At 39.2% G+C, this 24,402-nt stretch overlaps 1 protein-coding gene across 2 annotated transcripts in view; it reads left to right on the forward strand.

Annotated features, from left to right (window-relative positions):
- LOC114464516 (protein ELFN1-like) overlaps positions 1-21,737 on the forward strand; it is a 314,605-nt gene extending 292,868 nt beyond the window's left edge. For both annotated transcript variants that reach the window (XM_028448774.1, XM_028448782.1), the window contains 4 exons: positions 13,428-14,119; positions 14,200-14,353; positions 15,939-16,105; positions 16,622-21,737. In XM_028448774.1, the coding sequence (XP_028304575.1) occupies positions 13,866-14,119; positions 14,200-14,353; positions 15,939-16,105; positions 16,622-18,701 (2,655 nt within the window). In that variant the 5' untranslated portion in view covers positions 13,428-13,865 and the 3' untranslated portion in view covers positions 18,702-21,737. The remainder of the gene's footprint in view (positions 1-13,427; positions 14,120-14,199; positions 14,354-15,938; positions 16,106-16,621) is intronic.
- Positions 21,738-24,402: the final 2,665 nt, after the last annotated feature.

Below are 24,402 nucleotides of genomic sequence, written 5' to 3' on the forward strand. Positions count from 1 at the left end.
AATATCTTCTGGAGAGCCTAAATTGATATCTAATAGACCTATTTTAAGCTCAATCTGTTCAGTCAAAAATAAATTGGTTCCTCAAAATATTTGTTGCCCAGCATCAATTCCCTGCAGTCTCAGGGTTCAAAAGTTGGCCCTGAATAATTTTAGTTAATGATGAGAGTGTAAGTCTGGCATTTACTGGGTATGAAGGAGAAATTGATATGACAAAAAAAACCCAGAGAGAGGTTGAAAAATCATGTGTTTCATGGATGTGCTAAGCGTCTTTTCTGCTTCACACAGATGATGCTTCCATCTGCTGCTTTAGTTAGGTGGAACAGTAGCTTCAGTGAACTATATTCACATGCACAAAAGCTGTTTGTATATCTATTTAAAGGGGCCATATCATGGTTTTAAATCCTTCCTTTTTACATATAAATCATACAGTTGTGGTCTATATAAAGCGGAACTGCAATGCTTGGGTCTGAATTCCTCATTATCGCTCCACAGGCCCCTTTTCTACCCCTTTTCTGATGTGTTTCTGAGAGCAACTCGTTTTGGTGCGGTCTCTTTAAATGCAAATGAGACACTCCATACCCCGCCCCCTCTTCAGGTGACACTCGGTTCAACTCCACCCTGCTCGGCCATTTTTGTAGTTTGATAGAAGAGATACGGCTATGTAGCGGCGCATAAACTTTTTATTCAGAGGTTATTTACAAAATGTCAACAACAGAATACTTGTCCATCCAGCTTTACATGTTCGAGCCAGAGTCGGACCCGATGGAGCAAGATGAAAATGAAGATGATGAACCTGCAGAACCCTAACAAGTGAGCTAACACAAGCACCGAGCTAACGCTAGCACCAAGCTAACGTCACGAAATGCATTTTAATAGTCTTTTCAAAGACAAAAACGGCAAAATGAAATGACTAATGAAAACTTTAGACTTAAATTAAATCACGTAGGCCATATCATCAAGGATCTAAAACAAGCACACAGTGCTAACATATGAAGTCTGAAGACGGTGCAACTGCTAAGCAACTGCTAATGCTAACAAAACAATGACAGGGACGTCTTATCATCACACTTTTTAGGGTTATTTACAGCTTACCAAAGTGCTCTGTTCGTCGTCTCCAAAGATAGAAGGAATTGAACCCTCAATCAGACAAAGTCTTTCGGCAAATCCTTCTTTATACTGGTGGAGGTTGATGAAGCAGTTATTCTTGAAGTGCTTCGCGCACACAAAAATCACCTTACCCACAGATGTGTGTACATTTCCGTGAAAAATAAAACTCAACCAGACACTTTGAAAAGGTTCTGATGCTGGGAGACGGTGTAATGAAGCGTGTGGGTTACTACATCCAACAACTGAACATTTTGACTTATCCTCTCGTAACTTCGGCATCCTTGAGCTTGGACTACAAAATAAAAGCGAGAAATAAAAATGGCGGATTGCTCGAAGTGTTGGACCTGGAGTTGATGTCCTAATTTGGCAGTTCCGCTGCAAATACTGTGACGTTATTGTTAAAAAAACGTAATAGAGAATAGAAAAATCAAAACAGATTGAAAAATATGAGCAAAACAGAATATAAAGATATCTACAGAGCACCTGAAGAGACTAATTTGATTTTTTCTGTACTTCCAAGCACTCTAAATATACAACAAAATGCATTTAAGTGCTAAAAAAGTAGATTTAGCATGATATGTCCCCTTTAAAGCATCAGCTTTACCTTTTTGTTAAATTCTATACATAATTGTTTTTTTTTTTTTTTTGTCATTTTTTTTTTTACTTAGAGATCTAAAGGGTTCTACAGTATTTTGATGGAATAGTATGACGTGTTTCCTGTTTCAGAAATGTGACGGTTTTCTTGCTTGTACAATAGTTTGCTTACGTCCTACTGGTGGCCTGCAGCTTGCCTGACTCTAATGTCTCCTACATGTCAAAGGTGTATCCTGCTTTGTGCCTTAGTTAGCTGTAAGACCATTGTAAACTAGAATGAATAAAAATGGCCCTACAATGTGAAAAAAAAAACAAAAAAAACAAACAGCTGATGAATTTTACTTAGACTATGAGGAGAAAATGAAAAGCTATTATGGTTGTGTTACTCTTGCTTTGTACTCCAAGCCTCTGGAGAAACATCTGTATAGTGCTCCTTTTGGAGCCATGTTGGACATGAGCAGGTTTAGGATCATGATGATGATGATGATGATGATGTCGTCTCACTAATGATTATTTTTATTTCCTTAAATACTTGTAGGAATCATCAAATGCAATTCCACATTTAAAATCTAAAGGGAGTACAAAACAACACAACCAGTGTAAACAGAGGAGATGAAATTGTTGCATTGTTTGGATTTATTCCTGTTTTGTTGTCTTTTTAAACATTTTTGTTATGTATAAGTTTAATATATTAGAACAATTCAATGAGACCTTCTTTTGATTAGAAACACTTTGACATTTGCTGCAAACCCAGTGTGTTTCTGGATGTAGACTGAATTAAGCTCGTTCTGTGAGAATGACCGGTCATGGTTTGGTGAACATTGGACAGGTCCAGCCGATCATCAGAAACAGATTGGGTGAAAATCAGGATGTGTCAGAAAATAAAAGTCTTCTGCTCTGTTTAGCTTTCATCTAAGGAAGAGTTTCAGTCAGTCTATTACCAAATGAGCAGATGACAGGGACTGAGTTAACCCCTTAATGGTTGACATCTCTGATTAACTCTGCCTCAGGTTGATGCTTCATCTCATTCAACACTGAGCATTCTAAAACTAGTCAAATTGTTTTTAACAATCCATTACTAGTTTCAGGATGCACTAAAAGTAAATTGTATTACTCATATTCAAGAAGGGTTGAGTGTACCAAAAGATAAGTATTGTGTTGTATAAATATTCTGTTTATTAGGTAAGAAAATTACATATATTAATTAAGAAGCTGTTCACTGGGTAAGACATTAAAGTTATATTAGTTAGGAGGTTGGTTGGTTGATCTCAAACTAAATTCTATTCCACGTAGGGAATGTTCTCTGACTGAACACACAATACATATAAAAACATGCAGTGATTCACGTTATCTCCAAATTCTGAGCATTGGCAACAACCAGAATCATGAGCTGCACAGATGGGCTGCGTAATGACTTTCAAACTTGGATACAAAATAGTGATAGGCTAGTAATGAATGAACAGAAGTGCAGGGGAACACTTGAGGCAGATTTACCGAAGGTTTTTGCCTGTAAAAAAGGTGTGCAAACTGTAATATAATGTGTTAATGTAGCAGCCGCAATCAAATTGATCAAACCTGTGCCTCTTTTTGCTCATACAGTATATTTAGCACCTTCCACAGGCAGGTGGTAACTGTCACAGCTCTACACACAGCAATGTTGCTGTCAGACAAGCAAATTACAACAGAAAGTAACCATTGCTTAGGTAGTTTGTTGGTTTGAGCTAAAATAAGTTCCTGCATCCTGGTTGATGAGCCCTCAGCAGGGCTATTCAACTTCAACCCCATTTGAATCTAATAGGTTTTACTCCCCTGGCTTTAAGGGAAGCCACTGCTTGCAATTAAATGCAATGTGTTGTAACAAGGAAACCACTAAAACAGGCTTGAATATGGCTCTCAAGGACCAGAGTTAGCGAGACCTGTTGTACAGGATTAGCAGATCTAGAAGATGCTACAATAAATAAGAAAGACACTGATTGATCTGGGATTATTCTGTTTTGGCTCCGACACCTTAATTTAAAGCCAAGCTTAATATGGAAATGTATTGCAGATCACAAACAGATCAGTGGAAAAGGACAGAGGTTTTCGGAGCACAATTACTTTTGATAAAGTTTCTGAAATATCCTTAGTTAGTTGCAAGGTAATTTTCTTGAGTCAGCATTAAAGCCCTCAGGTACAGAGAGTGACGGAATAGTAAGATTAACTTTTCTTTCAATACCTGAAGACATAGAGGTAACAATGGCCACTGTAGCAGTGAAAACAAACCACAGGTTGTTACCATCCGTATTGAGCTCAGCGTCTCCTGTCTCAGGTTTGGAAAAGCCTATCTGTCTGAAATCAGCAGGTACTTGTTTCTGTGTGGATGCTGGAATCCATTAGTTTCGCTTGTGAGCGATGGACCCGAGAAATCCCGTAATAGCAGAGTGAGCATGTGTGCGTTTATTAGTTTGAATCCCACATAGCTTTCAGACATGTTTATCTCCAACATTAACGTGTGTTAGAACGTGCTTGAGTGTGTAGTTTGGTGTGAAATCCTGTTAAGCGTGTTAAAACCCTATTTGGCTACCTCAGATAAGCAGAGACTCTCTCTCTCACACACACACACACACACACACACACACGGTTGTTAAACTTGTGAATGTTTGCATTTCAGCATTGTGTTACGGTCTGTGAGGATGTGCATCAGCTTTTATGGAGGTGCTATGGGAGGTGATGGCAGTCATTTTCTGATCCACATTTCACACCACTAACCCTGTCCGTCTCACACCTGACGCAGGTTTTAAGTATGTCAGGCTTTCAAAGCCATTGATGTTGGAATGTGTCACCATTACTTGCAGGTAATGAGGGTTGGGGGTTTGGGTTGGGTTGGGTTGAAAAAAAAAAACTTATTTACCATTCAACTAAAACTTGTACATTACACATAGCACAAGACATACAGTAAACTATGTTTAACTAAGTTTAACTCATCCCTTCACTCTGGTGATGTCATCATTTTTATTTTACTGTCATGTGCACCCTTTAATTTTATGAATTACTTTATACTAATCATTATGAGGCTTTCCTAGAATACAAAATACTCAAACATCTGAACAGGAACTTTAAGGAACCTATTGCTTCTTGCATATTAGATATGGGTGATTAAATAAGGCTGGTACAAATCAGAATCAGAATCAGTTTTAAGTGCCAAGTACAGTTTAAAAAACAATACAAGGAATTTAGCTTGGTGGATGGTGTGAAGAACAAAGAAACAAACAAACCAGAAACACTGTAATGATGATGATGATGATGATGATAAGAATAACAATAATAATTATAAAGTATAAAGGATGGACATATACATACTGTATATACAAGCATTGGTGTTATTGGTAAAAGTAGATAAGTGGTCAGAGCTGACACTTTGAGTGTCAAAATCAGCATTAGAAATCATTAGAAATCTAGATTAATACATTTTGGGTGTATTTTAGTTACCAAAGACCCCACAGCACCTCCTTTTGTTTTCAGATTGGCAGGATGTTTAGTATCTGTAACAGGGACATGCGGTCGGGGTAGGAACAAATAATGATCAAATAAATTCAAATGTGTCATTCGTCCCCTTATCTATTTATTTTTCACATAAATTACACAATTTTGATTATTTATTAGTTTAAAATAGCTGAACTGCTGCTTTTCTCAAACACATGTGGAGCCAAGACACACAGTGTGGCAGCTGCAGCGCGTCTCCGAGTCTTTTACAGACTGTGCAGCCTGCTGTAAAATTAAGAGCGGCTCCCTTTCTGTATGTCACCAACATAATCTTATTAAAACTTTAATTATATGCCCTAGATTATGTATATATGTGTGTGAGAAGTAAGAAGTTATGCAGTGAGGCTGACTGTATGCCTCACCTCAACTAAAAGGTGATGCTTGTGAACCCAAAGATTCCTCTATCACTCCATTACGTCCGAGTAAATGACGGCAAGGAGCAATGAGTAGTTACTCAAAGGAAGTGAGTCATTCATTTATTTATAATGGACATTTTTGTCTAAACTGATTTTACATTTTTTTTTCAAATTTATCGGTGCATGAGCTTCAATTATAAAGTAAGGTAAACTAGAAACTTTGCATTGCTGCGACAATGCGAATCCACAGATAACTAACAGCATTTTGTTTAGTAATTGAAGATTTAACAAATAATTATTTTAGAGTTGCAGAGCACACCCAGAGCAGGACTTGAACCAGGGTCCTCATGATGATTGCTTGAACTTAGAAGTAGGCTCTGATCACACAGAGCTACATCTGCCCATGGGAAGCTGAGGGTAAAAGTGGAAAGAGGAAATGCAAAGCCTTCCCACTTAAAGTATAAATATGAAAAAAGTAGAAGATTGTAGCAACATTTTAAGCTATAAATTGTAGCTGCAGAATTAAAGATTTAACAGCAGTTTTGCTGAAAGTAAAAGAACAACAGGTGACACTAGCAGACCTAATCAACCACTCAATTGCATGATCACAAAAATTTGCACAAAATCTTGAATAACATTAAAAGTAAGAGATTTATCATTCTACAAATTAGATATTATGATTGACACTGAAGAGCAGAACAATTTGATCTTTGAATGGTGTAAATCGGTTAAAATTTTCATAATTAATGTAAAACAATGTTAATTAAAAAATTCATATAAATTTATTTTGTCAGAGTGCAACTTCTACAAATTACTGAGAATTGCATTTTAGAGAATGGGCTACATTTTAGTGCTAAAATTGTGTCTCTGAGTTAAATATTAACAGAGATATGGCAGTGTACAGTAAAAGCATAAACCTAACATTACATTAAAAGTATAAGTGTTAGCATTTTACAAATTACTTAGCAGTGTTGACATACTTTAGTGGAACATTTAGACATTTGAATAGTGTAGATGCTTCGCATTCCCACAATTAAACTGATCTAATGGTGATCTTCAGTTGATTCTCTGTTGTGTTCATATGTTTGCAAATCAGATTCAGAAAAGCTCAGTTCCTTGTCAGCCATGAACCTCACTCCACATCACTGATCTATAGCTGCCATTAAGCTTCACTTGGAAACTCATTCTTAATGATGTAACTTATGGATTTATATATCTGTAGCTGTGGTTTTCAAGAATGCAAGCCCTTTAGCAAAAGCCATGAAAAATGTCAAGGGAACATTTACCTTCGTAATGTTTTGAATTGAGAGAAAAGTGCACTTTGGACCAAATATAATACAGATTATCACATCCAAGTCAGTCAGTTTAAAAAAAGAGTCAAATGTAGACTGAATATATATTGCTCTGTTATATACCCAACTGTTGCCACATCACAAGTTCTGACCTAGCTTTCGTTTATCACACAGTATTATTCCTGCCAAGCAGAGAACACTTATGCAGCTTATGTCATTTAGTCATTAACTAGCTATTAGCACTAGCACTTTAGCGCTAGCACTTTTGTGTTACATCAGAAAGATGCGTAGCTTTTACATAGCAACACACTGCCCTTACATTTAGCAATTCAATTAAGAAAATCAAAATACTGTAAATGTGTTTGGTTTCTTTGTTTAGGAGCGTGTCATGAATTAGTCATCTAAAAGTTAAGCAGGAGTAATTATGGCCTGTGAATTGTGTTCACCATTCAAGGGTTAAAGTGCAAGAAAAAAATTTCTCCAGCCATGGAATTTGTTGGATGCTGTGGAGCTTTATTTGACAGCTGCATATGCTATCTGCTGGGAGTATTAATTCAACTAAAGCTAAAATATAACTATTAAAGCGTGGCGGTTTTTGACACTTTAGAAAAGTACATGCATGGTACCAAAAGTGACATGGCACACTGAATTCACCTGCGCTAGAAAATTATTGATTACAATTGTAAGTCATTGCCCATTAGATATTGAAGAAAAAAAACCTTTCCTCTTTCTCAACCCTTTTTCATGCTGCTCTCTCTTCTGCTTCCCATCTCTATCCTATCCTCTATTTTCCGTCTCTTTACTGAATGCTAAACACATTACGTAACCCTACAGCACTCTGCCACAGAGGATCATTCATGGAATCTCACACATCCACACCAGTCTGCAGGGGGAGTGACAAATGTGGCACCGTAGGGTCAAAGTAAGAGATTTAAATCAGGGCTGCCTGTTGTTTTAGCATAACCTTCTGCAAAAATGGTTTGCCTTTGCAAAAAAGACAAAGACAAATTAGATGTTTTAACACATTTAAGAAATGAGAAATATCTAATGAATCATATCTTAGTATCATAGTAATAAATATCTTTCTCCAAGTCAACAGTAGCAAGGGTTTGGTAACAGTCAGTGGAATAATTCTGTTATAGAAATGTCCTTCACACTCTGTGGAACCATATATTTTATAAAAAAACGTCCATCACGCTAAGTCTATTCGTCAGCTCAGCCCTGAAACCTCCCCAAGCCTTCCTCGTTCCCCAACCATTCTTTCTTGACCCGCTCCCTCAACACCAAGAGGAGGCTGAGAAAAGACACAAGTGATGCATGTGTGATATTGAAGCCTTGTTTCTTTAAAGTTAATCAACCAGTTGACGGCTAGATGAAGGTAGGAAGGGGAGAAAAACTGTCTGAGACTGTGAGTCAAGGCAATTTACATTCTCATGGATGTCTTTAGATCAGGTGGAAAATGGGCAAATGCAGTAGTTGTCCCAGAGTGAGACTTGGTCTTTGGTTTTTCATTTCTTTCCTCCTGCTGCTCTGTAATGAAAACTAATCCAGGTGACTTACTGTCACTGATTGCATGAATCAATTTTTTGTCTTTGCAAAAAGGTGTTCATGTCTCAAATCTGTGAGTGTTTGAACTCTTGCACCAAGGGGGTGAGTACTTTTGCTTTGCCCAGAGCAAAGTTTGTAATACTGTTTGATGTGATGTCCCAAGAAACTCAGAATAGATTAATTCTTTAAGAGCTTGTCGACAGTTTGGTTTGTGCAATCAATATCTTATTTCATATAAACACGACAAGGGAAACACAGTTTTCTTTTTTTTAAATCAAATTTAATCTAGATTTAACAAGACTGTGTTATGTTATGTACAAACTGCAAAAGCATCTTCAATAACATGGCATCCATATACAGAGAAATAAACCTCTGGCTGCCAACAACACTCAACTTACTCAACACTTTGCATCCTGACACCTTCATGGATTTATATCCAAAATAGAGTCTTTGAACTTGGTTTGAAATTAGTTTTGAAATGTTCAAGCCTTTAGGCAGAGCAACTTAGACAACGAAGTGAAATCATCATAGAGCTTGTCCTCCATATCTCTGTCAGGGCTGGAAGCCACAAACAGTAAGGTTATACATCACTAACATCCTTGCGGTGGAAGCCAAAGAAGAGGAGAGCAGTCCTTAATCAGCCTTATCATTCAATATGCAGCGGTGAGAGGGCGGAGGATCAAATATTCTGCTGCTACACTAAAGAAAACATTCAGATTTAGGAGTGACCCAAATACTTAACAATTTGCATGAGGCTAGCACAAACCAAAGTGATATTGCAGGCGCTGTACATCCTTTCCTGTTGAGCAGAAATACCTCTAGACACACTGTGTTAGAGAAACAGCCTCTAAAGTTAAGATAATCCTCCAGGGGAGTATCTTTATGGCATAATTTGACTGATATTTAACAGTGGAAGACAGCAAATGCATGGTTGACTGCTTTAATAACAGTCAACTCTTGGTAGCACTCATTGTGTCGATAGCTTTATTCCTCCTTTAAGATTGGAAGCTCTGTGAACGACATTTACTGATATAGTGAGTTATTCTCAAAACCTTTCAGGTTAAAATCTAACTAAAGGGAGGCTGTAAAGTAACTTGAGAGAACAGAATTACAGCTAATCATATATACAAAAATGTAGAATAAATATTTTGACCCTGCTCCCACCAAACATCAAATTACAACATATACAGGAAGCATAGGTCATTTTTTCATATTAGCTTTAAACTCTATTGTCATTTTCACTTAACTATTTGCAGCAGCATTGTTGTGTACTGTTGTTTGTCCACTTCTCTAGAATAGTGAATAGTGGAACTAAGGAAACGTGAATTGCTACAATGCTTCACTGTGATGGGGGAACTGCGCCAAGCACTTCAATGCAAGTGTTTATGTGCCAAGTTGCTTTGTGCATGTGTGTGTGTGTGTGTGATTATGTGCTCATATTTCTGCTTTGCTCAGAATGTGCCCGGGAGTATAACAATCTCCTCAGTGCTGCTTATCATTCAAACAGAAAACAGGGATAGTGATGGGGTGTTGGTTTGTAATGTATTTGTGTGCAGGTAGCATTTATCATAATAGGAAAACTATTTTTTTTGTTTCAGTGGTGAAAAAAAACAGTCCCGTTTATTTGAGTATTTGGGTTGGTCTAAAGATTTTCACAGTACTTGTTTAGGATAATATTCTTCTAGTTCTTGATTTGGTTTGACAACATGTTATTTTAAGCATTAGCTTCATATTAATCTGATTGCAGATCTTTTACATAGAGGGCCATCAGTTCCAGTTCCTGGAGTCAGGCCTGGGGATGGGGCTTGTAGGCAAGCACCTAGTAGCTAAGCTTTTACCCATAGAGCCCGGTCAGACATGGGTCTTTCCTTTAGTGGGCTCATCACCAGCGAGAAGAAGGCATGGGGTCTGATGCAATCTGGATGGTGCAGTAGACCAAGACAGGAACCATGGCAATCTGATCAGAATCTAACTCTAGGGACATGGAATGCCACCTTCAGTATCTGGTTGGAAGGAGCCTTAGCTGGTTCCGACTAACTGTCGTTGGCCTCATCTCGACACATGTTGTAACAGCTCTGGAACCAATCTTGCCACTGGTGAGAGGCCCTGGGTGCCTGCTCGGTGCCTGTATGTCAGAGTTTACTGCGGTGGATGAAAGGCTAACCTCCCTCCACCCTTGGGGGAGGGACAAATCCTGACTGCTGTTTGTGCCTATGGACTGAACAGCAGCTCATACATTCCACCCTTCTTGGACTCCTTAAAGGGAGTAGTGGAGAGTACTCCTAACTTCAAAGCTAATGTTGACAACAACAGTGAGACCTGGTGCCCCCCCCCCAATCACAGATTGTCCATAACAAACACCATGTTCAAGCATAAGGTTGTCCATTCGTGCACTTGGCACCAAGACACCAGGAGTATGATGAATGACTTTGTGGTAGTGTCACATTTCTTGGACAGTCGGGTGAAGGAAGGAGCTGCCAACTGGTCACCACCTGGTGGTGAATAGGCCCTATGGCAAAGCTTAACACAGAGCAAAAACACAGTTGAAGTTGTCCTTTTGGCAAGGTTAGAGTACACTTCAGTTTTTCTGTGCAACACACTTTGAATCTTTAAAGGGATCCTCCACCGTTTTTTTACAAATGTGGCCTAAAACCTTTGAAATGTCCTTATTAGAAGATCTATGCCTAACAAAATGCATTATTTTTCACCATATTTGTTTTATTAACTTTTAAAACTGGGACTACTTTACCCTGTGCACCGCCATGTTGAAATGACTTCACTGGTGACTTCATCGCCTCATTTAGTCCATTGAGTTGTATGGGAGGTGAAGCATTCAGGATAATTTAGCAGCTTTTTCAGTCAAAATGACAACTTGTGCTGCTTTGGGTTGCTCAAGTAAAAATGAGTAAAAGTTAAAAAAAATCTGTAAATCTCTTTAGTTTACCAAAATTTGATAAATAAAATTTGTGAGCCGAAAAAATCTCCGACCACAGGGGGCGACAGTTCCATCTATGCTGTTTGATAGATGCCATAAAAATGAGGAGAAGAGCAAAAAATCAGGACTTAAACCATTAAACCATATCTTCAACCATTTCTGACAAGAACACCTGTTCTTTGCAGCAGAAAGATTCAACTTGGGTCGGCATTAATGAGCAGTCGATCCTGGTTGCCTGTATTTACATGCACGCAGCTCTTTGTCTCTTCTTCATGGTGTCTATGAAACAAAGGTGGAACTGTCGAGGGTTGAGAGCTAAAACCAATAAGTCCTGTTGTTTTATTTCATTTGTATTTTCTATCATTTGGAGAATGACATGAGTATACAGCAATGTTCCCCGCTGATGGTCAAAACTAAAGCTGGCAGCAGACTCACACACAGTGGAATGTAAATGGCTACATGTCTGTTAAAAACAATAAATAACTTTAAAAAGCCACTTTGTTATATACCAATCTTTTGATCTGTCACAATAATGTGATTTAAATGGAAATACATCTAGTTGAGGGCGTTTCTCAGCAATTTTTAAGTGCGATTAAAGAATAGGTTAATTAGAATAATTATTTACAGAGCATAATTAATTAATTGCACCATCTTTTTAATCTCTTGACAGCACTAATTGCGTTGTTTAAATGCTATGGTGCGACGCACTGTGACTGCCCACTACCAGAAGCAACCGGTTCAGTTCAATACCTTGCTCAAGGACACCGAGGCACTTTGACAGGATTTAACTGTTTACTTTCTGATCAGAGGTCATCCCGCCTACCACCCGTGCTGCTGCCGCCCTTATATTCTATTTGTTTTTGTTTTTGTCGACACATAGTACTTTGTGCTTATTTTAACCTGTGTGTCTGTGTGCGATGGACGAGGTTTGTACACGGTGGATGTTTCATTTATTTTTATTTTTGTAAAAGCACTTTGAACTGCATTTTATTGTATGAAAAGCACTTTTTATAAATAAAGATTGATTTGATTATAGTTTACAACTCTGTTGATCTATTATAAAATCATCCCATGATAATCCACTGATGGTTTATAAAAGTCCTCTAAGCTTCCATGAGTACAATGGAGTGCTAATTAAATAAATGAAGCATGAAATTAATCAAGCTATAGTTTTGGAAAAACAAGTAATAAAACTGGTGATTTTATTGTGTGGGTCAATGACATATGACAAGAATTTTCACTGCAAAGCATGCAGTTATTCATATTAAAGCTGTATTTACTTAATACTGTTTGAGACACTATTGATAAAGAGATGTTCAATATCAAAAAGTGCTTTAAAGTTACTTTCTTTGTCATTTCCTCTTTTGCAGGAAACATAAATGTTCTGTGGTCATATCAAACATTCTATCTTTTTCTCATTTTGTTCTTATTCCTCACAGAATTTCTTCCTGTGTCTTTCTACCAGCCACCTTTCAAACCTTCAATCTCCTGCCTACCTAAGTCTGTGTCCCCCAACCACTTCACTTCTTTACTCATACATCTCTTGCCCTTTTTTGTTTCAATTACAAACCTCAGTCCCTCCAGATTTTGATCATAAATTAGCTATTTCTTTGTGAAGTATTTTATTTAGAGCACATTAATCAATTTGATACAGTTTTACTGCCACCACCATTTTTGTCCTACGCCTCTGAAGCCCAGAGGCTAATAGAGCAAATGGAGCTGCAAACTCCTGCTCCCTGTACGTGTGCGTGTGCGTGCATGTTTACGACTCACTGTGTGTGATTCAAACTATGGAGTTGCTTATTGTGTATCGGCACTAGTGTGCACTAATTGGACTTCTCAAGAAAAGTATTTTGCAAAGATTGCGTGTGTGCATGTGTGTGTGTGTGTGTGTGTGTAAACCCATGTATGCTTATGCATGTGTTATATAAGGGGGATATAACTAGCTCTAACCTATCAGTCTGGTAACAGGGTTGTGTTTGTTGTGCCTCACAAATAAACCACTGTTTCATTAGCGCTCCCTCCCTAACACGGTTCTCCGATCTCTCTCTTTCTTTCTCTCTTTTCCTCCAGGGACAGGTTTGCATACCAACTACAGAACAGCCTAGTGATGAGGAGAAAAGACAAGAGGTGCCTGTCCAATCAGAGGTGCAGATGGCCACTGAAGACATGAGTATCAGCCAATCCGGCTCCAGAACAACTTCCACTTCAAATGTAACCTCCTGATAAACAAGTGAAATTGTTTAAAGAGACACACATATTGCCAACTAGGTAATACATCATATCCCAGCTTCTATTGCTACTTCTATCGGCAGTGGAAGAAAGCAGAAGTTTTTTCATACTGTGATGGCATGAAAAAATTGCCCCTTAACGACTTACGGTGTGGGGGGGAAGAAGAAAAACATATTCCATAGCATTTACCTTTACTATTGTACCTCAACCCCCTCGCCAATGGATTTCTGCCTTATGAATGGATGTTAGATGGTAAACTTCTAAGTGTGGCTTTCTCCAATGGATACTGCAATGACATCCCAAACACTCCAGAGTACCAGACGGCAGAGACATGACACAACTGGAGGTTCTTCATCTTTAGTCTTCTCCACTGCCAGCTCTTTCCCCTGGTTGCTCGCCCTGCTGTCAGTAATGCAGTTGCCAATGGTAACAGCTGACTGCTGGCTCATTGAGGGGGAGAAAGGCTTTGTGTGGCTGGCTATCTGCAGTATGAACCAGCCTCCCTATGAGGCAATCCCTTCCCACATAAACAGGTATGACAGAAAGTCATCTACATGTGAAATATCTTCTTTCCAGTGATAACCATTTACAGATCTCACACATCTCTCCACAGCACCATTGTGGATCTGAGGCTAAATGAGAACAAGATACGTTCAGTCCATTATTCATCTCTCAGTCGCTTTGGAAACCTAACCTACCTGAACCTCACCAAGAATGACATCAGTTACGTGGAGGACGGAGCTTTCTCAGCACAATTCAATCTGCAGGTGCGGGATTACATTCTACATACTTAAGTATCTAGTAACTTTAATAACTTAAAAACATTCAAAATGCCTTTATAGGAACCTTTCCTTCCCCCCAAAAGTCTTAATTAATTTTCATCTATGAAACATTGGTATTGACAAGCACTATACTTGTAAACATTGTGACCTTTTCTGTGTGTGGCATTTGGCTGGTGGCAAACTATGGTCGCTTGTTTACATAGTTAATAGAGCTTCAATTTACAAACACCACAACCACTCTGAGATCATAGTTACTTTTTTAAAGGTACTGACAGATCAGTCTTTCTTTGCAAAAAACAAATAGTCTTTACAGCTAATTGCCTTTTTTGACATTTAGTCTGTGCTCATTACAATTATTTTTGGTTTTATTTGTGTTTCAGTCCACTGATTTCCCAATGATTTTGTTATGAAAAACATTCTCATATTTTTTAAAGAATGTCTCTCGAAAGTGTTTTTCGAACATTGCAATTACAGCTAGAGAATACAGGGAAATTTACTGGAAAATATTTAACTAAATTAAAGCTGCAGTTTGTAAGTGTCTTTTGGCGTAATTTGGTCAAAAATCCATAATCATCTTTGATCATATTGTAATTCAAAGTGTTCTGAGTGGACAATAAATCTCTTCTCCTTCTCCTGGCTCCGTAAATTAAATTTATAAATCCAGGAGCGTGACGCTGGATGTCAGCCAATCAGAGATTTTTCTACAAACAGTGCTCCATAAGCTGTTTTGGGTATTACTATTGGCTGCTCGAGTTGCTTGTCAGAAGTCTACGTGCGTTCACAATCTGAGTAGAGAATATGTATTGGTGGACATTCCAGCAAATGTCTCCATCGCGGTGTTAGGCACAACGGTTGCACGGCAAAGCAAGAGGAAAAAAAAAGACTGAGGTGGAGAAGCAACAGTCTAAAGGCCCAAATGGGTTTGGGCTGAACGGACTGCTTTGCTTCCTTGAGAATCCTCGTGACTGCGCAGGATCTGCCCTACATACTGGTGTCAGAGGGAGAGTGACAACAGATGGGATACATTGCGTGTAAACCTAATCGAAGCATATACAAGGTAAACAGATGCAATTCATTTTACAATCTGGATGGAAACTGGTGGTTGTCAGTCTGCTCTGAACGGCTAGCAGCTGAGATCTCATCTCTGTAATCTCTCTGGCGGGGATGAGCTGACACTGCCAGCGCCATGAGCTGCCTGACTGGATGTGTCTTACTGCTTTAAGAGTAATGCCCACAATCAAGGCATTTTTTAAATTTGCCCCCTCATTGCAGGTCAGCAGAAAGCAGGGGTTTAGTTACTCTTTAAGTTTTGGTTTCGAAACAGAAAGCGGAGGGGTTATTTCACATACTGCAGCTTTAACTCCCAGTGAGCTTACATGGTCGCACACCTATGCCAACTGCTGGAGTTTTGCCAGTGCTTAAGACATAAACGAGGAAGTAAATAAATAAAATTCTTCTCATACAAGTATGTGTAACACAAACGCTTGTTCAGTATACTGTATTTCCAGTTTGTAGTGAGTGATGTCTGTTGCAGAGATTAGAATAATCCCACTTGTCTTTGTCTCCCCAGGTCCTCCAGATGGGTTTTAACAAATTGCGAAACCTGACAGAGGGAATGCTGAGAGGCCTTGGAAAGCTTCAGTATCTCTACTTGCAAGCCAACCTCATTGAGTCTGTCACACCGAACACCTTCTGGGAATGCCCTAATATAGAAAACATTGATCTCTCTATGAACAGGTATTCAATTGTGTCTGTGTATCAGCACCATGTGTGAAATGAATGCATGCTCGAGAGCTGAAAGAGTCATTCCAAAATCAGAGAAAGTATTTCATGATTAATAGATAAAAACTGATGGCAGAAGGATATATTACATTTTTTCTTTTCTTCTAGTTAGGTGGCAGTAATGTTACGCAGACTTAAAAGCAGATAGATACAAAGACACTAATTTCCTTTCTTCTTTCAAAGGTATATAATGTATTGGTAAAGCAAGATCCGCTTCCCTTTTCTCCAAGGACTTCACTGCCTTCTCCTTACTATTAGTAGCGTTATTGGTATTGATCTCGTGTCGTAAATGTGAATCAACAGATGAATGACCAAATTTGTTGTGTTCCGAGAGTCATTGAAAAAAAACCTCTGTAGTAAATGTCTGTGACCTGTAGGTGAACTTCAAAAATAGCAAGAAACAAGTTAAACTTTAAATAATTGTGTAACTGCTCTGATGCCGAAATGTAGCCTTTTGTCTTCCTTTATTAGGATCCAAGTGTTGGATGGCAGTTTGTTCTCTGGACTCTCCAAGCTCACTACCTGCGAGCTCTATACCAACCCCTTTAACTGCTCCTGTGAGCTCCTGGAATTCCTGCGCTGGCTTTCAGCCTTTCCTAACAGGACCAGTGAGAGAATGGTGTGCGAGTCTCCCCCAGGATTCTCAGGCTACAACCTACTGAGTCAAAACCCACGCATACCCACACAACGTAATGCTCTACATGTGCTTAGTCTGGTATGCCCAAATGATGGCGTGACATCATTCTACATGATTGATTCCACCACCCAGTTCCCAGATTTTGTCTCTCCTTGTGGACTGGATGATTGTGCTTCCGGTACACCACCGGATGAGGTTATCAGCTTGAGCCCCATATTTCCTGATGCAAAGCCTCTAATGGTTTTAAAACAGGTGCAACACTCGAGTGCTGTGATAACGGTTCAGATTCCCCACCCATATAGGAAAATGTACACTCTGATGCTTTACAACAACAGCTTTTTTACAGATATCCAGAATCTGAGAAATCAAAGAGAAGATATTGAGCTGAAGAACTTAAAACCCAACACTGACTACACATACTGTGTAGCTTCTGTAAGAAACTCCCTGCGCTTCAACCATACTTGTCTTACAATCTCCACTGGGCGCCGAGCTGGAGCTAAAAGTGCAGCCAATCAGTCCTCAGCCACCCACTACATCATGACTATCATTGGTTGTTTGTTTGGCATGCTACTCTTCCTTGGATGTGTGGTCCACTGCCTGCGGAAGAAGAGAATTATGCAGGAGAAAGAGAGGAAGATGAACAGAATCCAGAGGACTTTGATAGAGCTCAAGTATGGTGGAGAAGGAGATATAGAAAGTGGAAGGGAAGGGTCCCAGAAGCTGGCTGCTGGAGACAGCCTGTCGCGAATGCCCTACCTTCCTCCGAGCAGTGAGATTGATCCTTACAAGCTTCAAGAGGTGATGGAGACTCCAGCACACAAACCAGTGAAGGTAAATTACATGGAAGTAAGAAGCTCTGGTATTGAAAGGGAGAGGGAACGAGAGAGAGAAAGGGAAATGTCGCCACAAGCCAATCCTCAAGGATCTGTTGCAGAGATTTCTACAATCGCTAAAGAAGTTGACAAAGTTAACCAGATCATCAACAACTGCATAGATGCTCTAAAATCTGAGTCTACCTCCTTTCAACAAGGGATTAAATCACCCTCTTCTGCTGGTGGAGGAGCTGTTTCAACAGCCGAGCCACAGCTGGTGCTTTTGTCTGAGCAAGGAGAGAGAGGAGAGAGAGCAGGGGAGTTCCTCTCACCGGTGTATAAAGGAGGAAGAGGAGGAAGAGAAGAGAGAGGAAGGAGTTACCATCATTCATTGCAGCGACACCACAGCATGGAAGCTCCCCCAACTTCGAAAAGACCAAGCACCTCTTCTTCTCCAGGCTCTGCCAGGAGTCCTCGTTCCTTCCGATCTGAGGGGGGCTATCACTCTGAGACGCGCTACATTGAGAGGACTTCACCAGGGGAGAGGGGAGAAAGGGGTGGTGGTGGTGGTGGTGGAGGAGAGGCAATCCGCACCATCACCCCAGCAGCAGTTATCTTAAGAGCTGAAGCCCAGAGAATCCGCCATTATAACGAACATCGCCACTCTTATCCGGGCTCCCAGCAGCACATCCAGGAACTGCAGCACCACCCGCAGATCCTGCAGGACCTGGACCATCACCCCGGTGGCCGTAACCCTTCAGTATTGGACCCCCTTACTCTCAGCAGGCAGGCCAAGCAACGGGAGATGGCTTACTCGCAGCTGGCAACACACTACCCACTCTCACCACAGTATCACAACCTCAGCTACTGCTCCAGTCCTGAGGACGATGAGGAGGAGGAAGGGCTCCTCTGCACCCCAACCCTAGGGCTCTGGGAGAAGTTCAAACTGCACCGTAAGAGGCACCGACAGGCATCAATGGAGGATGAAGGCTATGTGGCAGCTGGTCATGCCTTAAGGCGAAAAGTTCAGTTTGCCAAGGATGAAGATCTTCACGACATACTGGACTACTGGAAAGGTGTTTCAGCCCAGCAGAAGATCTAATTCACACCTGACCTCCTAACACAACACTGCATTCTTTACATATTGATACATAACTGACTTGAAAGAGCCTGTAAATATATTCAAACACATAATTTAGGCTTCAATCAACACAATTGAAGACTACATACATAATACACACACTAAGCCTTTTCTTCTGAGAACCTGGAGGAGGACCAAACTAATATATCATGTTTAGCAACAAAAATTATAACTTATAGAGACTTACTTTTTTGTAATGTAATGGAATACAGTATATAGCTCAGACTTATGTAGCTATTTTTACTAAGTTTTGAAAGAAGGAAAAAATACAAAAACACAAACTTTAACTACTGCCTGGTGACCCATCCTGAACAGCTCAGTCACACTTAAATCTATCTGTTCATGTTTTTCACTTTTGGCATAGTGCTCTGTGATAGAGTTGCTGGTGCAAATACCCTCAGTGAGATTATCTGGGATTCAGGAGAATGAAAATATAGCATTAGCAAACAATGGATGGTTCACCAGGCAACAGTGGAATATAACTGTGCTGAGAATGAGTAGCTAGCTCTCGCCAGAGAGTGAGTATAATGTGCCAAATCAACCAAGGGGATAGTAGAGCCCTACTGTGTACTGACTTTTCCTCACCACTGTTTTTATATACTGAATTTAAGAATCTAGTATGCTATATTGTTATTTACTATTCATTATTCTGATTATCATAACGGCTCTTCTTATTCCTATCCCCATCATTATTGTTCTATTATTTGAATATGGCATGGCTCTGTCGTGTGAGTGTGTTTTTGACTGTTTCGAACCTCCCAAATGATGAGTGCACACCAACAGAGACACTGTCCAATGGACGAGACTTTTGATTTCTTCTTTTCTATCAAGAGGAATGTGCTCCATGCTGAGCCAAACAGCAAAAAAGATGAAGAAACAGAATTACCTTTTCTCTTAATGGGCACATCTCCACCTCCTCCTCTGCAACTCATAACCTCCATCAGAGGGAACACTGTACAGATGAGAGATGTTCTATATTTGCAATGGAGGTGACTGTTTTGTTTGTACATGGTTTTGAAATCTTTCAGACTTCTTTCAGTTACCACAATCCCAAGTTAGATATCTACCTGCACACTCACAAGGGTACGTTTTTGATTTTGAAATTGAACAAAGAACAATTCTAATTTTCAAATGAATGTCTTCGATTCCCACAGGGAAACATATCTGCACTGTTCAAAATCACAAAACGACACTTAGAGACATAAAATACATAAAAGACATAAACCTCTCAGTTTCCTTCCCAATGCACTGCAGATCCACTGTGTTTTACCAGCTGCTCTTTTTTCCCTTGGTCCCCATTTTTTTTAAATGATAATATTTGGTTTCATGTAGTTCCACTGTGGTGCCAATGTGCCAACTTGATTGATCTCAAAGAAGTATTTTCAAAGATTTTTTCAAATAGCATGTTGCTTTTTACAGACATTTTCTGCTTTACATCAATAGACATCAGTTTGCCAAACAGATTGACCATTTTGCACAATAACGATCTACCGCCATTGGCTCAATGCTCCCCTCCTATACTTCAATCATTTCTAAGACCAAAGTACTGTGGTAGTAAATTGACACTTACAGCCCACGACCAAGACCCAACTATAGACCCTACTATAGTCTAAGCAGAAATTACTTAGCAACACACACACACACACACACATTTGTACTGATATACACTAACAACTACACACTGATGAATGTATTTTGCAGCAAGGTTAAGACAAATGTGCTGTATTTAAAAAAGAAAGAAAAGAAACTCGAAATGGCCCCTGGTGTTTCAGAAGTAGAAAGACATTTTTAACTATTGACCGTTTTACAACTATAAATTAGATCAAATTTGATGGAAAAATGATCACTGATGACATCTAGTGAAGTCATGGTAATGGGAATGATTTTCTATATATAACAAGTGTTTTGGTAAAATGTGATTAGTATCACTTGTGTGGTGACAAACTTTCTATGTGTATAGGTGAAAGAACTGCTGAATTGACAAATTGGAGGGGGAGGATGTGATCAAATGCTGTAGATTCTACTAAACAGAACTGTGCCAAGCAGATATATTTATAGTAAATGGGAGGAGAAAAGAAAACAGCGAATCAGTGGAATTTGAAATGCTTATATTCTTTACTGTGTTGACAGAAATGTGTGTTTACACATTTCACCCTGGGATTAATTGACTCTGAAAACAGAAACAAGCAAAGCTGGTGAACAAATACAACTCCTCCGCTATGATGAGTCCATAATACTCCAGCCGGGTAAAGCCACAATCATGGGTCGGAGAGCTGCTGGAAACAAAGGCATGTTTCTGTCTTTGTAAGGGCCTTATTAAAACCCATTTTCCTTCTGCATTGTGATACAGTAGTGGTTTTGACATGCTATATTTCTGCCATAGCTGATGATCCAACTCCAACCAACACAGGAACAGTTCGGCTGTTTTTGCATTACGTCCCAGATTGTGGCTTTAACCAATGACAGCCTTAAACACTTTTTTTTATTTTAACTACAGCATTGCTTTGAACAACTTCAGGAACAAAAAAAAAAAAGAACAATTTCTCTCAGTTACCTTTTTTTTCACTCACTTGAGTATTGGTTGGGTAACATGTCACACCAATGTAGCTATCTATTAAAAGCTAGTTTTGATTTTTATTTCTTCTTTCTCTTCGTGAAAAGTGATGGCCTCAAACAAACATGCGTCAGGGAATAGGAGAATTTTTCACAGCAAGGCGAGGTGACCGACCTACAACAACCCAGCACTGCTTCTCTTTAGAACTTTAATGAAATGAATGGTGGTTTTGGAAATAAAACTTGGAAAGTTGAAATATAAACTGAAGTCTGTACTGCAGACAGAAAACACACCAACGCAAGCTGCAAGGAAACTTTCAATGGAAGCTGATGTTGGGTTCTTCTCGTGAATGACTAATGAGCAAGAACAAGAGGATGTGATGGCTAAAATATGAATCTATCAGAGGCTTTCTTTCTTTATTTTCTTGTCAAAAAAATTAAAAAAGAGCACAATAAACTAGAATTCCTTTTACTGTCTCTTTTTCCAGACATGTTGTGTGTGTGTGTGTGTGTGTGTATTTTGCTGCTTTCACAATAGCACATGGGAAGCAAGGTTGTGTCTGTAGTTATTGGACAATCCGACTGAACACAGTTACTCCAGTAAAATCACTGAGGGGGAAATTCTCCTGATTATTCACTGTAAAATGAGGTTTCATTGGGAGAACAACAGATAAACTAAAGAGAATTTACATATTTGTATAAGAAGCTTTTCTAAATTGAAAGCATTATGATATTTCACAAAAAAAAAAAACTTTTGTTTGACAGTGCATTTTTTATCACATTTTACTTTTGTATGCTGTTTTATTTCTCTGACAGTAAGAATCTCGCTATTCACATGGGCAGAGCTTTATTCATCTCCTTCACTCAGAACAAACCTTTTCAGATTGCATTTCCCATGCTTGGGTTTATGGTGCAAGGCACACTACACCCAGAACAAATAATCAGTATTTCATTGCAGCACATGCATTCTCTCAGAGAGCTTTTCGAATCAAGTGTTACACAAACATATACCTGTGGAGGAAGTGTTAAAGTTAGTACATAGAAAGCGTGTACAGAACTAACATTAACAAATGAAAGATTTCTAATTGAGTGGATTTCGCCGCAAATGTGCATTTTTCCATTTTTTTGGAGGGGTAAGATAGCAAAAAGTGACAAAATAATGAGAGCTTTTAGAACAAAAAGAAATAATGAAACCTAAAATATTATGTTTCCCTTGACAAAAAAAGATTGCAATTAGAAAAGCTACTGCTATGAGTTTCTAATGCCATGTAACCATTGGAGTGAGATACAATGGTTGATTTAAAGCTGCGGTAGGTAGAATTGTGACACGCTCCATGCTCCACCCTCCTGAATGTAACTTACCGGTCTTCTTGTGAACACTTGCGTGGACGTGCACACTGTAAAACTCTTAGCAACTTTTTTCTTAATAAAGACGAGTGACAAATGTAGACTTTATCTTGTGTTATTGGAGAGTTTTCTGATGTTTTAGAGACATGAAAGCAAGTAGCAGCGAGAAGCAGTTGAGCCTAGCTGATCAGATTAGACTGACTCCACACTGCAGATGAATTGTGTCTGTTCTCTCCACCTTAGAAAATGTTTCTCTTAGGTTTACAAACTATTTATCACTCTCTCCATCTGACTCAGTATGTGGGGCAGACTGCACGCAATCAGCTTTCGGTCCGAGTGCAGTCTGCCCCACATATCGAGTCAGAGGGCCCTCCGCGGAGTCCGTTCCTCCTGAACACGTGTGTGCCTTTATTCTGTTGCTTCTCCATCTCGGTCTTCCTTTAAGCTCTTGTTTGCCATGTCACCGCTCTGCCAAAAGCCGCATTAAAGACTTCTGCTGGAACGTCTACCATTGGACTTCTACTATTCTCAGATCGTGAACGCGTATAGACTTTTGACGGGCAGCTCGTGGGATCGCCCTGTTGGTAGAAAGATCTCTGATTGGCTGAAGTCCATCGTCACACTCCGGGATTTCTAAAGCTCATTTATAGAGCCAGGAGATGGAGAAGGGATTCACTGTCTACTCAGAACACTACGGATTACAATATGCTCAAAGATGATTATGAAATTTTGACCAAATGACACCCAATGAAACTTACATACTGCAGCTTTAAATAAGGGGAAAAAGTAATGGTAGTGTTTTTGTGACCTCTAATAACCAGTTTTAAATATTATAGCAACATAGAGCCAAATATCTTATCCTAATTCGTTAAATATAGGTAACTTTGGTTTCTTCAGACATTGTTAGGAAAGACTTTGTTTAACTGAAAAGGTAATTCAGTTAATTGAAAAGCTCTTTACAGAAGGAAGAAAGAATTAATGAAGTCATCCATAAAAGCCTTTCAACATGTGTTAAATTATGTTATAAATTCAAAAAATAACTTGCCAAGAAAAGAGCAAGATTTGAAAGAGCACGCATTTCCTTTTTGAAAGATACGTATACGTAATGTTAGATACACTATGAAAAACACAAGATTTCCACTCTGAATTACCCTTATTCTATTTTCTGCCCAAGGCAGATTTTCAACTGGACGTTAATAAAAACTTTTTGTCCACACTTTCTGTACCTCATTCAACTTTTTAACAAGGTTAAAGCTGTCAGTATGTTGCAGGGTGTTGAGAAGTCCCGAACAGAAGTCTTTGCCTGGCTCAAAGATTAAACCAAAGAAGGGAGTAAAAAGACCAAACTGGTGAATTTTGCTTATGTACACTCAATATGGGGCATGGGAATTTTCACAGAGTTAAACACACAACATTAGGGCAGGCAAACAGTTCCTGATTTGATAATTTAGATTGTGACTGTGATTCTCCACAACATCTGTTACGCACAAAGTGAAATTTGCTCACATTTTCACAGGCTGAAACCATTGCTAAATCATGCCATTTGTGGCATATTTACTAGAATCTAGAAAAAAAAAGTCTAAAATCTCTTGTAAGCTTAAATACTTTGTTGGCATTATTTTCTTTCCTGCTGTGCTGTACCTTTTAAGATTGCAGTGCCATCAGTGTGCTTGCAGACTTGGTTCAGATCACCCTATTTAAATGAGCATTTTGTGCATGTGTTTAACATGAATAATGTAGGACAGCTGAGGAGGCGAAAGCG

This window comes from Gouania willdenowi, chromosome 1 (assembly GCF_900634775.1).
Source record: "Gouania willdenowi chromosome 1, fGouWil2.1, whole genome shotgun sequence".
In the NCBI taxonomy this organism is placed as follows: domain Eukaryota; kingdom Metazoa; phylum Chordata; class Actinopteri; order Blenniiformes; family Gobiesocidae; genus Gouania; species Gouania willdenowi.